Raw genomic sequence first — 14078 nt, forward strand, 5'->3', positions numbered from 1 at the left:
TCTACATCAAACAATGTAAATATTCCAGCCACAACCATGTGAGAGAGTGGAGGGACATGGAAAAAAGTACAGTTAAAGGAAAGAGAAATATAAGGCAAACAATGAAATGTGCATTGACAAACTTTTTTGGGAAAAAACAGTAAGCTGAAGCATATTACACTCAACTTGCAGGACTCAAATTGAGTGACCCAGACAAAACAATGGATATCATCCGCGAATGAAAGTAAATTACTTTAACTGATCTACATGCAACAGGGAAGCCACTACCACTAGCACATTATGTCCATAATTTTCGCGGGCTAATTTTTAATTCGAACTCCGGCGTTTTCACGTTCCTATGGTGATCCAGTTTACGCAAAAGCGATAGTTTCCATGAGCGCTCCAAAGTCCAGGCGGAAAGCGGTTTGCACTTGTCTTACATGGCCCTGTGAAGTGACAGCTAAGCTTTTCGTCACCTCAGGAAGTAGGACGGCAGGTCCCGAACGTCACTGGATGCGACGGTTGACTGGGACTTGCTTCTGTGCTACTTTTGATTAGCGTTTACAAAAGAAATAAAAACAGGACCAAATGACTCCACACGTACACAGGGTTACCTTTCGTGTTGGATCTTTCAGATGTAGCATACTAAATAAACCCAAGATACCAATTTAATTGTAATCGCGTAGTTATTACCCATTTGCACTGCAAACGTACTGAAATTTCGCGAGTGCTCATCGAATTCTATTTGAATAGGATGTAAAGTCCATGAACGCCAAGAAGTGACATTGCGTAAATATAAATGGTATACGGATCCGGTTTTGTTGTGTCGCTCGTGAACCCACTTCACATTTTATAAAATAGTCTTCTATAATTTGAGTCATATTACCATTTAAAAATGGCGATAGGTTTTTTTAATTTACCATCCCATGTCAATGTGGCGTCTGCGGCCATGTTGAAACAGGGTTATTTTCGTTACTATTAAGGAGAAGGGAAAGATTGTGGAGGAAATCGGAAGCCGTTTTCAATGTCTACGTGGCGCATGCGCTCTCAAGAGACGTCGGAATGGGGGAGGTTACAGTTTTTATTTATGTGGGTCCCAAGATGGCGGAAGAGGCAAGTAGTACTTGAAAAAGAGGTGCTGGGGTTCGTCTCTAACTTTACTAACTGTTTACAGTCTGGAGGCTGCAAACAGAGATGGCTGAGCCTCGCCGGGTGCCCTTCGTCAGTCTTCCTGCCACCCAGGTGGTTATTGTGGACGATGAGGTGAAGGCAGAGGCCGGACAAGTGCTAGAAAAGCAGCGTGAGCCCTCCGTGACGTGTGCTGCGCCCTCGCCGGGACACGAGGTGGACGAAAGACGTCAGGGCCCGCTGCAGCAGCTCGAGGCACCCCAGCGCCAGCTCGACATAGGCTTGACAACACTATCAGTAAAGGAGGCACCGCAAGAGGCGTCGCAGCAGCAGCGTGGACTAGAAGCACGTCATGGCCAAGTGCAGCTAGAGCCCTGTGTGACGTTAACCCCGCAGCGAGAGGCTGAATCACGTCACAGCGAACAACCACGGCCTAACCTTGACTCCGAGACACGTCACAATGATCAACGACCGCCACAGCCCGAGTCTGACACACGTCACAGTGAACCGCAAAGGCTACCACAGCGCGAGTCAGAGGCGCGTCACAATGAGCAACACTTGACACAGGTACGCGAACAGGAGGTACGTCATAAGGAGCAAGCACGGTTGCAGCAACACGATCTAGGAACACGTCCAGTCCAGGTGCAGCAGGGAACGACGTCCAGTGCACGGTGCGTGGAGCAGCACCGACAGCCTGCGACTACGACGGAGCCTCAGTCCGGGCCCCCCGCCAAGAAACGGCGGACGGTGCGGCTGGAACTAGCCCTTCGGGACCCCACGGAGGAGAGCTGCGCCGAATACAGCTATCCCGAGCTGCTGGGGGCAGCCCGGCTTGGGGGCTCGGCCACACCACAGGTAAGGGATTGAACACGTCAGACTTACGAGCTACAGGTTCAGGGTGGGTGTTGGAAGTAGTAGCAACTTAAATGGGTTAAACGGATATCGCAGGAGAGCCCTTGGCTCTGGGTGCAGTGCTCTCCGGTTTTGGGGTGCTGAAAAAGTCCTTTGCAGTTCAAGGGCTGGAGGCTGCTTAATCGGGTTGTTGGCTAGGCAATGCCCCTTCTATGATTTGCAGGCACGAACCTCTGCTCTTACTGGGCGCATAGGTGAGTTAATGCTTTTTTTGTGTGATATTGACACAGAAGGGAATCGTGCTTGTGTGCTGAGAGCTGCGGTTTGAGGTCACTGTAAAGTGCAGTAACTCAGTGTGGATCTGTGGCATAGAGGGACCAATGACCTCTCACTGGATTGTAAGGTATTTCCAGAGGTGGCAGCCTGATTTATTACTATAAGGGAGCGGAGTCCCTTTACTGATACCTGAGGTGAGATGCCTACTAGCTTCGCCCTTGTCAAGTGATAAGTACAGCTGCACTCTACATTACTTTCCTGTGTTACCACGTGTAGCGTTTCTATGTGAGCATACCTACAGTGTATGTCAGAAATGTTCAAGGAGTTAGTGTTCTGTTTTAAACCAATAAGTACTGCAGAATGTATTTTGATATTATTGTGCAGGTACCGTATATAAAATGAAGGACAAGAGTCGCCTTCCAGATGGGCTAAATGAACTGCAGATCCCTGATACAGACTTAGGTTTTTAGTATCTAATTAAAGCAGTGTGTGTAAGGATAGGTGACTGGGGTGTCTTTAAAGGACAGTGGTATTTCCTCTCCTGACTTTTGTTTCGCTAAAGGCGCTACAGACAAAAGCTAGCAGACTTGGCAAGTGTTAAGGTTGTTGTGCCAGTGTTTTGATTAGCCCTGAGAGAAGAAGCATCAGTCTTTGCGACAGTCACCCAGCATCAACAAAACATGCCTGAAAGAGCTGTATGAAGTGTTTGTGAGGTTTTCAATGACTAAAGGAGGTTGCACCCAACAGGGTGTAGGGGGACCTCTTTGATTCAGAGCCTCTGACTACCAGTTTCCCCAAGGGTGTATGGGACTATTTACCCTAGACTGTATCCTGATGAGTGTCTGCATAGAATCAATCCATCAATCAAGAATTTGTAGAGCGCACTACTTACCCGTGAGGGTCTCAAGGTGCTGGGGGAAAAAAGGGAGGGGGGGAATTACCGGTCGAACAGCCAGGTCTTGAGTAGCCTCCTGAAGGTCAGCAGGTCTTGGGTCTGTCGTAGGCTCAGTGGGAGGGTGTTCCAGGTCTTGGCAGCGAGATGGGAGAAGGAACTGCTGGCGGCAGTTGTTCTTAGGATGCGAGGGGCGAGGGCGAGGTCGGCGGAACGGAGCTGGCGGTTGGGGATGTAGAAGAGGAGTCGTCTGTTGAGGTAGGCTGGGCCGGTTTTGTGGAGTGCTTTGTGTGCATGGATGAGGAGCTTGAAGGAAATCCTCTTGACGGGGAGCCAGTGCAGGTTTCTCAGGTGGGGGGTGATGTGGCTGTGGCGTGGTACGTCAAGGATGAGGCATGCAGAGGCGCTTTGAATGCGTTGTAGTCGTTTGAGCTTGGCCGGGGCTCCAGCGTAGAGGGCGTTTCCATAGTTGAGTCTGCTACTGACGAGGGCATCGGTGACTGTCTGGATCCGCCTGTAGATCTTGCGGAGCATGCAGAGGGTGTTGAAGCAGCAGCAGGAGGAGGAGACTGCGTTGACTTACTTGATCATGGAGAGTGCTGAGTCGAGGATGTCTCCCAGGTTGCGTGCATGGTCGGTGGGTGTCGGGGCTGCTCCCAGTGCCGTAGGCCACCAGGAGTCGTCCCAGGCTGAAGGGTTGGAGCCGAGGATGAGGACCTCTGTCTTGTCAGTGTTCAGCTTCAGTTGGCTAATCTTCATCCAGTCGGCAACGGCCTTCATTCCTTCGTGGAGGTTGGATTTGGCAGTGAGTGGGTCCTTAGTGAGGGAGAGGATCAGTTGAGTGTCGTCGGCGTAGGAGATTATGTTGAGATCGTGTTCTCGGGCGACTTGTGCGAGCGGGGCCATGTAGATGTTGAACAGTGTCGGGCTGAGGGATGATCTCTGGGGTATGCCGCAGATGATCCTGGAGGCTTTGGATCGGAATGGGGGGAGGCGGACGCTCTGGGTTCTGCCTTAAATGAAGGAGGTGGTCCATTCCAGGGCCTTGTCTCTGATCCCTGCGTCGTGGAGGCGTGTGTGTAGTGTGCGGTGGCAGACAGTGTCGAAGGCAGCGGAGACGTCCAGGAGGATGAGGGCAGCGGTCTCACCGTTGTCCAGCAGGGTCCTGATGTCGGTGGCGGCGATGAGGGCAGTCTCGGTGCTGTGGTTGCTGCGGAACCCTGACTGGGATGGGTCCAGGATGCTGTTTCCTTGGAGGTATCGGGTTAGCTGTCTGTTGACGATCTTCTCGATGACCTTGGCTGGGAACGGAAGTAGGGAGATGGGCCGGAAGTTCTTGAGGTCTCTCGGGTCCGCCTTGGGTTTTTGAGTAGGGCGTTGATCTCGACGTGTTTCCAGTTCTCTGGAAAGGTTGTGGTCTCGGAGAGATTGATGACGTTGCGCAGGTGGGGTGCGATGGAGCTGCTGGCTTTGTTGAAGATGTGGTGCGGGAGTGGGTCTGACGGGGAGCCGGAGTGGATTGTGCTCATGGTCTTGATGGTGTAGTCTATGTTCATGTTGGCCCAAGCTAGCAGGGGGTCGTGGTCGATGGTGTGCGTGGTGTCTGGAGTGTCGGTCTGTTGGGGTTGTCTGGGGGGTTGAAGCTGTCGTGGATGTCAGCAATCTTGCGGTGGAGGAAGGTGGCGAGGGAGTCGCACAGGGCTTGCGACGGCGGGATGTCGTTGGTGTTGGAGCTGGGGTTGGAGAGTTCCTTTACGATGTTGAAGAGCTCCTTGCTGTTGTGTGCATTGTTGTCTAGGCGGTCTTTGAAGGAGGTCCTCTTGGCAGACCTGATGAGGTGATGGTGTTTGCGGATGGCGTCTTTGTGGTCTGTGAGCCTGTCCGGTGTCTTTTCATCGTGCCGTTTCTTCTCTAGTTCCGGCATGTTCGCTTGGAGGCTAGGCGTTCTGGGGTGAACCAGCTAGCTCTCTTGCTGGTGTCTCTGTGGGTGGGTTTCTTCAGCGGGGAGAGGGTGTTGGTGCAGTCGTTGATCCAGCGTCTGAGGTTGCAGGCGGCGTCGTCAATGTTGGAGGTGGAAGTGGACTGCTGAGGGAGACACACTGGAGTTGTTACTGCAAGCCTCTGCCCAGCTGAGCAGGATAGGATATCTGTTGGGGTCAGCTGTCCCAGAGTCATGGAGGGGCTCACTACTGGGACCACTACACAACAAGCATTTGCAATTCAATAGGTCTCGCAGTTACAAGAGTTTAAGCTATTGGCATTGTAAATAACAATGCCTTTTATTTTTGTTTTTAAAAAGAAAACAAAAATAAAAGGCACTGTTTGCAATGTTAATAGCTCAAACTCGCGTCAATGCGAGACCTATTGCATTGCAAATGCTTGTTAATACTACTTGTAGTTTTTCTCGTGTGTCCGTCCCTCTTTTGGTCCCTCAGGCCAGGTGGGGGTCTCATCGAGGAATGTTCGGTGTCCTTCTGAATAGTACTGACAGTAACCACAAAGTGTTTCACATCATTTTCTAGAAAGGTTACATCTCCTGTTCCACTCAAGGAAGGACTGTCCGTAAATCAGCCCACAAAATTGATTTTGTTCTCGCCTTGTGTGATCCAGGCTGTCTCAAGAGAACCCTTCTGTAGGTAAACAGCTGTGCATCCGTGCAACATCTGCACCCAGATGGAGTGACGGGCATGCATAAGACTTTTCTTCAGTGCACATCAACAAACCGCGAAAAAAATAAAAAAGACAACATTTCATGGGTTCATCTTCAGAACAACTTGTAAAACCTGTGGCTTTTAAGGATGCATTTGGAAAATATTGCTGTACACTTTCTGCTGGGGTGTTCGGACTTGCAGTGTGCCCGGGAACTAGCTGCAAACACTTTCTCGAGCTTGACCACCCAGTCCGGGGTCAGTTGTCCAGCCTGCTGACTGCCCATCACCCAACAGGCACTCAAATAACAAGTTCAATTCTCAGCAGCAAGCGCCAGAGGTATCTGACCAGTTGAAGTGGGGCCCCCGAAACAGCAAAAATAATTAAATAAATAAACAAGCTTGGCGAGTAAAAGAGAATACTGTTCAGTCTACTTCCTCCCCCTCCATACGCTGCTCCACAGTCTACTCCCGTTCAGCACAAGGCCCCATCTGCCCCCTCTCTTGCCTGGGTCTGCTTCTCACAGACGCAGTAGGCCGCGCTGCATCACCGACCTCGCATAGTTCTCCCGCGGGCGCCGAGCGTGTCCAACCTGGTCAGTGATGCCGAGAATACCCATTTCCTGGGGTGACTCAGCATGAGGCGCGCCTGGCATGGAGGACAGCAAGCCCGGGGAGGGAGGGACACAGGCCAGCTCTGAAGTCTGTGGGAATTGCGGGCGCTATGGGGGGAGGAATGGGAGCACCCCCAACAGAAGGGGCCTGATGGAGACAGGGAGCGAGCAAGAGGTAAAGCGAAAGCGGCCATGCACGTTGTGCTAACGCTGCAAGCCGTATGCGTGCACATCTGCTGTCCAGGCGTGCACATCTTTTGTCCCCCTTCCGCCGAAAAATCAACAACAACCGATCTTGCCAAGGTGAGTAGCGCATGCGCTGCATCGCTAGGCGAGACCAAAAAAGGGCTCCCGGTCATCCCCCGAGAACTACGGGCTGATTGTGCACCTTGACACAGAAGGGAAGTGCTTTGACAGTATAATAAACATGGCGCTCCAAACCTGGGCAGAGGGCGTCAATCTAACTCCCATCAGCCAGACAGGTTTTCAAAGGGGGTGTCACATTGAGGATAGTCTCATCTGCCTATCCCACTTAAATGAGGCAACCAAGGCCGCAAAGGGCAAGGCCCTCTATGCTAGCTTAATAGATTTTCAAACCGCTTTTGATAGCATTTCAAGATTGAGGCTTTGGTCAAAACTGAATGCCTGGGGAATCACAACTAACTTATTTAAAGCCAGCACCATGCTCTACTCGGATAGGTGGGTCCAAATAAGTCTGTGCAGGATGGGAAACCATGGCAAAAATCTAGACATATAAGGGCTTTAAACAAGAATTTATATTGGCACCTCTATTGTTTAACCTGTATTGGGCTGACCTGCCAACTCACCTAGAGATAGCGAGGGCCTTTCCACCAAAAATGGCAGGAACCAGAATACGATTGTGACGATACCGTGCTTGCTGACTTGACGCCTGTTTGTTTGCAGCGCCTCCTCAACACACTTGCAGCTTATTTTCAAAACAGTTTGAAGATAAATGTAAGAAAAGGAAAAATCCTGATAATTTCATCTGAATTGGACAAAAAAGCGGGTCCTGGACCATTGAGGGAGCCCTGTTGAAAACATTGACGCATACAAATATTTGGGAGTATGGCTGGACTTTATGTGCCACATTTCATCCCACATCCATGCACAACAGGCAGTTGCAAACTCTCTTGAATGAGCCTTTAGCAAATTACAGAACTCATTGGTGAATCCTGATTTAAGGCCACTGCTAATGGGCTGAAGATTACTTCCAACAATAATGCATGACACAATCACCTTTAATTTCAAAAGTGTTTTTATTAAGTTTAAGAGCAAAGAGAACAAGCATGGTAATGCGATAGACATACAAACGGCATATAGTGCGAGCGAGACAGGCATAAATGTCTTCTCTGCAAATCGACAGGAGTATAAACGGGTCATGCCTATATCGAAATGCGTTGCCCAGAAATCGGTGAAGGTGCAATGTAAGATCTGTGATAAAATACAACAATACGAGAAACCCAACCACCCCCCCCAACGCCCATCCCCCATCCCCATCCACCTCCCCGACCAGTATGCCAGTTGTCCAGATTCTACATTATAGCTTGTACAGGTTGATGTGCATCAAGGTTCATAGAATCGTATTTAGCCTCGTGGGTGGTCTGTAAGTCGCAGAATGCGGAGGTATTTCGGACATGTGATTTCGAGGAATTCTCTAGACAGGAGGGACAGAAGTGGTTGCCAGGTCTTCTGGAATGAATCAGTCGTGTGTGTGAGCGTGGCCTGTATACGTTCCATGCCTAAGGTAAACCACAGTTTGTGTAACCATCCAGTGTGAGTGGGTAAGGTGGTCGACCCCCAAAGTGACAAGACGTGTTGTGACGCTGCTTGCATGGCAATGCCCATCTGTTTGCCGCGGGGTGACCTCAGGGGGGATGTGAGCGCGTTGGGCAGCCCTAGAATTGTGTATGCTGGGAAGCGCGGGATTTCGGTGTCAAATGTGGAGTCTATATCATCCAAAACTGCTTTCCAATACCCCTGCAGAGCTCGGCAGTCCCAAAGGAGGTGGGTCAGGTGCCCTTTTCGCCACAGCCCCTCCAACATAGCGCACTTCGAAGAGGATTACCCTGGTTGAGCCGCGCCGGAGTAAGATGCCAATATATAGCCAGTTTCACCGCAGATTCCCTGGCTCTAGTGTTGCGGGTGGTGTGTGCTGCTCTATAGTGTATGAAACCCCATTCTTTGGGCGAGAGTGTTCTGCCGAATTCCGATTCCCAGCGTCTTTGTCCTGCCGTCTTAACTGGTGTGGTCTCAGGGGATAACATCTTGTAAAGGTCCGAGATGAGGTGTTTATCCGAGTCCTTAGACACCAGCCAGCGTTTGAATGGCGTCATTTGCCGACCGACCAGGGGGGCATTGTCCGGGTGCATGAGCCAGTGACGGATTTGGAAGTATTGGAACATGCGGGGTTTAGTTATTTCATAGTCACGCATGATATCGGCGAGTTGGAGAAATCCCTCCACATCGAAGAGGTGACCGGCTGAACGGCAGGCCGTGGCACGCCATTGTGGAAAAGCACGAGGGTCGGCGCCCGGCGGGAACGCAGGGTTATCGAAGAGAGGAGTGAGTGGGGAAGGGAAAGTCGTTAGGCCTCTCCTGACCGCCACCGCGTCCCAGGTTCTCATGATGGTGCGTGTAATAGGGGAGCAAAGAAGGTATCGAGGCCTGTGCCTGCGGGCAAGGAACGGGATCTTCCACAAAGATGTCTGGGCCATTGCCCTGTCTTGAAATAGCCATCTTTTCTCGTATTCGGGTCTATACCATTCCACCAAGTAGCGGAGTTGTGAGGCCTGAAAGTACTGCAGGAGGTTGGGGATCCCGAGGCCACCCTCGTCGACGCTCCTATATGCCACTCATTTGTGTAGCCGTGCTAGTTTCTTGTCCCAGACGAACTGGTGGATAGCGTGTTGTAGGTCTGCAAGCGCGCGTGGTGGCGGTAGTACCGGGAGGGTTTGGAATATGTACAGGATTTTAGGCAAAATGGACATTTTAACTGCTGCTATGCGGCCCAACAAAGAGAGGGGTTGTTTCGACCAACGCGTAAGGTCGGTTCGGATTTGGGAGGACAGCGTCTTATAGTTAAGGGCCACTGTGGAGTCCGTGGAAGAGGTAAGAGTAATCCCTAGGTATGGGAGTTGTGCAGAAGTGTGTAGGTCGCAACCAAAGTCATTCGGCGGGGTATTGGGATGGGCGTGTCTGCCCAAAGGCAATATCAAGGATTTCCCAGGGTTGACTTTGAAGCCGGATACCGCTCTAAAGCTCTCCAGTTCCTCCAGGAAAGCAGGGATTGAGCTTGACGGCCGGTCGAAAGCAGCGATAATGTCATCTGCGTAAAGCCCCACAACGTGGGGTTCACGGCCGAAAGATATGTCCGTGATGCGGGGGTTATCGCGAATCTTCTGTGCCAAGGGTTCCACGTATAAGGCGAATAAGAGGGGCGAGAGAGGGCATCCCTGGCGAGTGCCCCTCTGTATCTCGAAAGGGTCCGACTTGAGGCTACCTAATCTAACTCGAGCCATGGGGCGGTGGTAGCAGCTCGCTATCCAGGCTTGGAACCGATCGCCCCGACGGTATCGCTGCAAGACAGCTTGCAGGTAGGTCCAATCGACGCGGTCGAAGGCTTTCTCCGCGTCGATGGCCGGTAACGCAGAGTCCGAGTCCTGAAAGTGAGTTTTGTCCACAAGGTGTAACAACCGCTTAGTATTGTCGCTGCATTGGCGGTTCGGGACAAAACCCGATTGGTCCGGCTCTAGGATGCCCGGTAGGCATGGGCCCAAACGAGCCGCTAATACCCCTGTAAATAGTTTCAGGTCCAAGTTAAGTAGGGAAATGGGACGGAACGCCGAGCAGTGAGTCGGGGGTTTGCCCGGTTTGGGCAGCACTACTATGTCAGCTGCCAGCATGTCTGGCGGTATGGAGCTTGGGCCCTCGAAGGAATTAAACCACCGTGCGAGTACCGGGGCCAGTATGTGGCTGAAGGTTTTATAAAAACCCGATGAGAAGCCATCCGGGCCCGGAGATTTAAGCGGGCGGAGGCGGGCGATAGCAGTGAGAATCTCGTCAGCGCGAATTGGAGTGTCTAGGGCCTCCGTTTTTGCTGAGCACAATGGTGTAATATCAGCCGATTGTAAATATGCGTCAATCGCTGTCGGCGACACTCTGTCCGCGCCATACAGGGAGGCGTAAAAGGAACGGAAAGCGGAGGCTACCTGCGCGTCTTCGGCAATAGCATTACCGGAGTCATCCAGGAGCGTGGTGATCCTAGAGCGCTGGATCTTGGCCCTTAGGGCGCTGGCCAAGAGTCGGCCGGTTCGGTTGCCTCCCACATAGTATGTGTGGCGGAGACGAAGAGCAGCAAACTCCGCCCTGTCCGTGTCAAGGCCGGCCAGTTGAGCTCTGGCAGCCTTCAACTGGCGCTAGATTCTCGGGGCACATGTGCGGCTATGAACCTTCTCCAACTCTGCCACTTTAGCCGTGAGGTCAGCTCTCTTTTCTTTACGAACCTTGGTATCAGCGGCCGCGATGGCTATCAGTTCCCCTCTAACCACAGCTTTCAAGGCCCCCCAAAGGGACCAAATCGAAACCGCAGGGGTATCATTAGTGGCGAGGTAGTCTTTAATGCATTTGTGAAGTTGTTGGACAACGGCCGGTCTCTGTAAAAGGGGTTCGTTGAGCCTCCACGATCTAGGGGTGCGTGGTGATTTAGGGACCTGGAGCGTCCGCTCCACCGCATCGTGGTCAGAAAGGGCCGCCGGTACAATGGAAATCTCAGTGATATGAGGGGCTAGCGCCGAGGAACCCAGGAAGTGATCTAGACGCGCATAGGTATGATGTACATGGGAATAGAATGTGTAGCGCGCTGCGTGGGGGTGTATCGTCCTCCAGAGATCTAAGAGGTCCCTGTCCTGCAACCAGACCGTACCTGCCTCTGAAAGCGCGCCCGTGTCGCCATAGCGGTGCCCAGACCTATCCTTATTCGTGTCCATGACAAGATTGAGGTCCCCCCCAATAAGTAGCTGAGTGAGGCGATTGCAGCGTTTCGGAAAGTGCAGTTTTCAGGAAGGCCTCTTGGTTCGTGTTCGGAGTGTAGATGGAGCCGATCGTGAACGCAGTAGCCCCTATCAGGAATGTGTGGGCCAAAAGGCGTCCCTTAATCTCCCCTGTCTTGGCTCCCACCCGTCCCCGGAAACGTCGGGGTACAAGGATGGCCACCCCAGCCTTCTTGGATGGGAGAGAGGAAAAGTATTGTTGGGGAAAGGCTCGGGAGCGCATCCTGTGTAGGTCCTTAGCTAGAAGGTGGGTTTCTTGCAGCAAGCATATGTCAGCGTCAGAGTTTTCTAGATAGGAGATGACTGCCCTCCGCTTGACCGGATTATTGAGGCCTTTTACGTTGAGAGACAATACTTTGAGCGTGTCAGCCATCATACGATGACGTGAAAGCAAGTGAGTATGACAGCATCGGGTGCTGTTGCGTGTAGAAGAATACAGGTAGCATTCGAATACTGTAGAAATCCCTTGGCATACTGGTCCCCACCCACAATCCCCACCCCCTCCCACTCACAACACAGTTCCCCCCCTCAACTCCCATCCCCAACCATTCCCTGGGGGCCACCCTAACCCCAACAGATTGGTCTTTCTCCGCCCGAACTAGATACCCATCCACCCTCTCGAGGTCCCCCCCCCCCCCACTAGAACAGTTAAAAGTCTCGGGCCTACTCGTGTAAGACACAGGTCCGTAGTGAGTCAATGGAAAGGGTACCATGGCAGTGGCCGATCAGCGGCCCCCCGGCCTGTCACCCCTGGGAGACATATGTAGCAGAGAGAAAAAATCCCCCCCAAGATGACATTGTCTTACAGATCAGGTGCCGTGTTGTCCGCCACTTCCTGCACAGCCGCCTCGCGTTCTTGGGCAACCGTCGCCGGGTCCGGTTTCGGGATATGTCGCAGGGGTCGTCTCCGACGTACTGTTTGCCAACCATCCCCCGTGTTTTGGGACGGACAGTTCTGTGACCTGTGTGGGGAGGCGTCTCTAGAGCCGGAATCCTCCGGTAGATCGATGTCCAGCAGAGTGCAGGTGTCGCGGAGCGACCTGAGTTGATGAAGGGAGCCCTTCCATTTAAAGATCAGGCGGAATGGGTGACCCCAGGAGTATGGTATTCCATGGTCTCTCAGATAAGTCGTGGCTATCCGGAAAGATTTGCGTTTCTGCAATTGGATAGTGGAAAGGTCTTGAAAAAGAGCCACAGGCTGGTCTCGGAAGCGGATTGGTTGTGCTTTCCGGGCCTCCCGGAGAATGCGTTCTTTCAGAGGAAAGGCTGGGAGGAAGGCCAGGATGTCCGGCTGGGGCGCCGGCGCTCGGCGCGCCATGCCAACTCTGTGAGCTCGATCAATTCGGATCACAAAGTCTCGGGGTTCCCCCAGGATGTCCCGGAACAGGTCCTGTAGATATTCGACCAAATTGTCCTTCTCGGTTTGCAGTGGGACTCCGCGGATCCGTATGTTGTTCCGCCTGGAACGGTTCTCCAGGTCCTCTGAGTGCGATTGTAGGTCCACTTGCTGATCTTGAAGCCTAAGGATCTCCTGTTGCAGCCTCTCCACCTCCATGCTGCGGGACTGGTCTGCTTCCTCTAATGAGGCCACCCGCTCGCCCAGGCCGTCTATGTCGCTGCACATTTCCCGCTGTTCCCCGGCCAGTTCTTGTTTCAGGGTTTGAAAGTCCTCCCTCAGGGTGTTGAAGAGGGAGGCCAAGAAGGCCTTGGTGATAGGGGCGTTGTCATCCTCCGACGCCTGGGGGCTCGCTGGGGTCTTCGGTGATGGTACCGTCTGCGCTTTGTCCCCCTTCGGTGCGTTTTTGTGCAGGAGGTCCACGATGTTCCGGGTCCCTTTGCGATTGGAATGAGCCATGATGCCTCGGCTGGGGGCCGCGGGGCCGGGTCTGGAGAGCTGCAGAGGTCCGGCGGATGTCTTCTCGGTGGTGGGGAGGTGTAGACTCCTTGACTGCACGCGGGCGTTCCAAGATCGTCGTGGGGTCGGTGCTGGTGGTGAAAGGAGGCGTACGGGCAGTGGGGTAGCCAGGTCCCCCAGGCGTAGGGTCGTGGACGGATGAAGAGGCCGGGGGGGGGAACCGTGCAGGGTCCCCCGTGCAGGCGCTTCTGTAAGTAAGGGCGGGTCGCTCCGGGCGTCAGGGTCCGGCCTCTGCAGTGCAGCAAGGCAAGAAGGAGGGCTTCAGGTCGCCTGTCAGGGGGTCCGGGAATCCCACTTGGCGGAGCCCTCAGGGCGCAGCAAGGACCGTGAGCGCCAGAAACAGTGGCGCACCCCCAGCTTCCCAAAGAGGCCTCAGGTCGTGGGCTGGTGTAGTAGGCCGATCACTCGTCAGGCGCCGTAGGACAAGCACACTTACGAAGTGCCATCACTGCCGCTCACCGCGGTTTGGTATGTCCATTCCTGGGCCTGTGTAGGCGCTGTCCCTGTGGATGTGGGCCGCAGGGCCTCCGCAACGGAGCGGCGCTTCGTGAGGGCCGGGCACAGGCCGTGGGTCTCCGCGGCGGCGGGACGGGGTCACTGGCTTCAGCGGTGAGGGAGGTTCAAAAAGATTCCGCTGCAGGAGCAGCCCGGGTGTGCCCCTAGTGCGAGCCGGGAGCGTCCGGAGCCTCTGGACTGATGCTGTGC

General features: G+C 53.2%; 1 protein-coding gene across 3 annotated transcripts in view; it reads left to right on the forward strand.

The window, feature by feature from the left end:
* The first annotated feature begins 1002 nt into the window (after positions 1-1002).
* UBN2 (ubinuclein 2) overlaps positions 1003-14078 on the forward strand; it is a 647497-nt gene continuing 634421 nt past the window's right edge. For 2 of the 3 annotated variants that reach the window (XM_078640321.1, XM_078640331.1), the window contains exon 1: positions 1003-1962. In XM_078640321.1, coding sequence (XP_078496447.1) covers positions 1174-1962 — 789 coding nt within the window. In that variant the 5' untranslated portion in view covers positions 1003-1173. The remainder of the gene's footprint in view (positions 1963-14078) is intronic. The other variant, XM_078640327.1, reaches the window with a different exon arrangement.

This window comes from Lissotriton helveticus, chromosome 1_1, assembly GCF_964261635.1.
Source record: "Lissotriton helveticus chromosome 1_1, aLisHel1.1, whole genome shotgun sequence".
Lineage (NCBI taxonomy): Eukaryota > Metazoa > Chordata > Amphibia > Caudata > Salamandridae > Lissotriton > Lissotriton helveticus.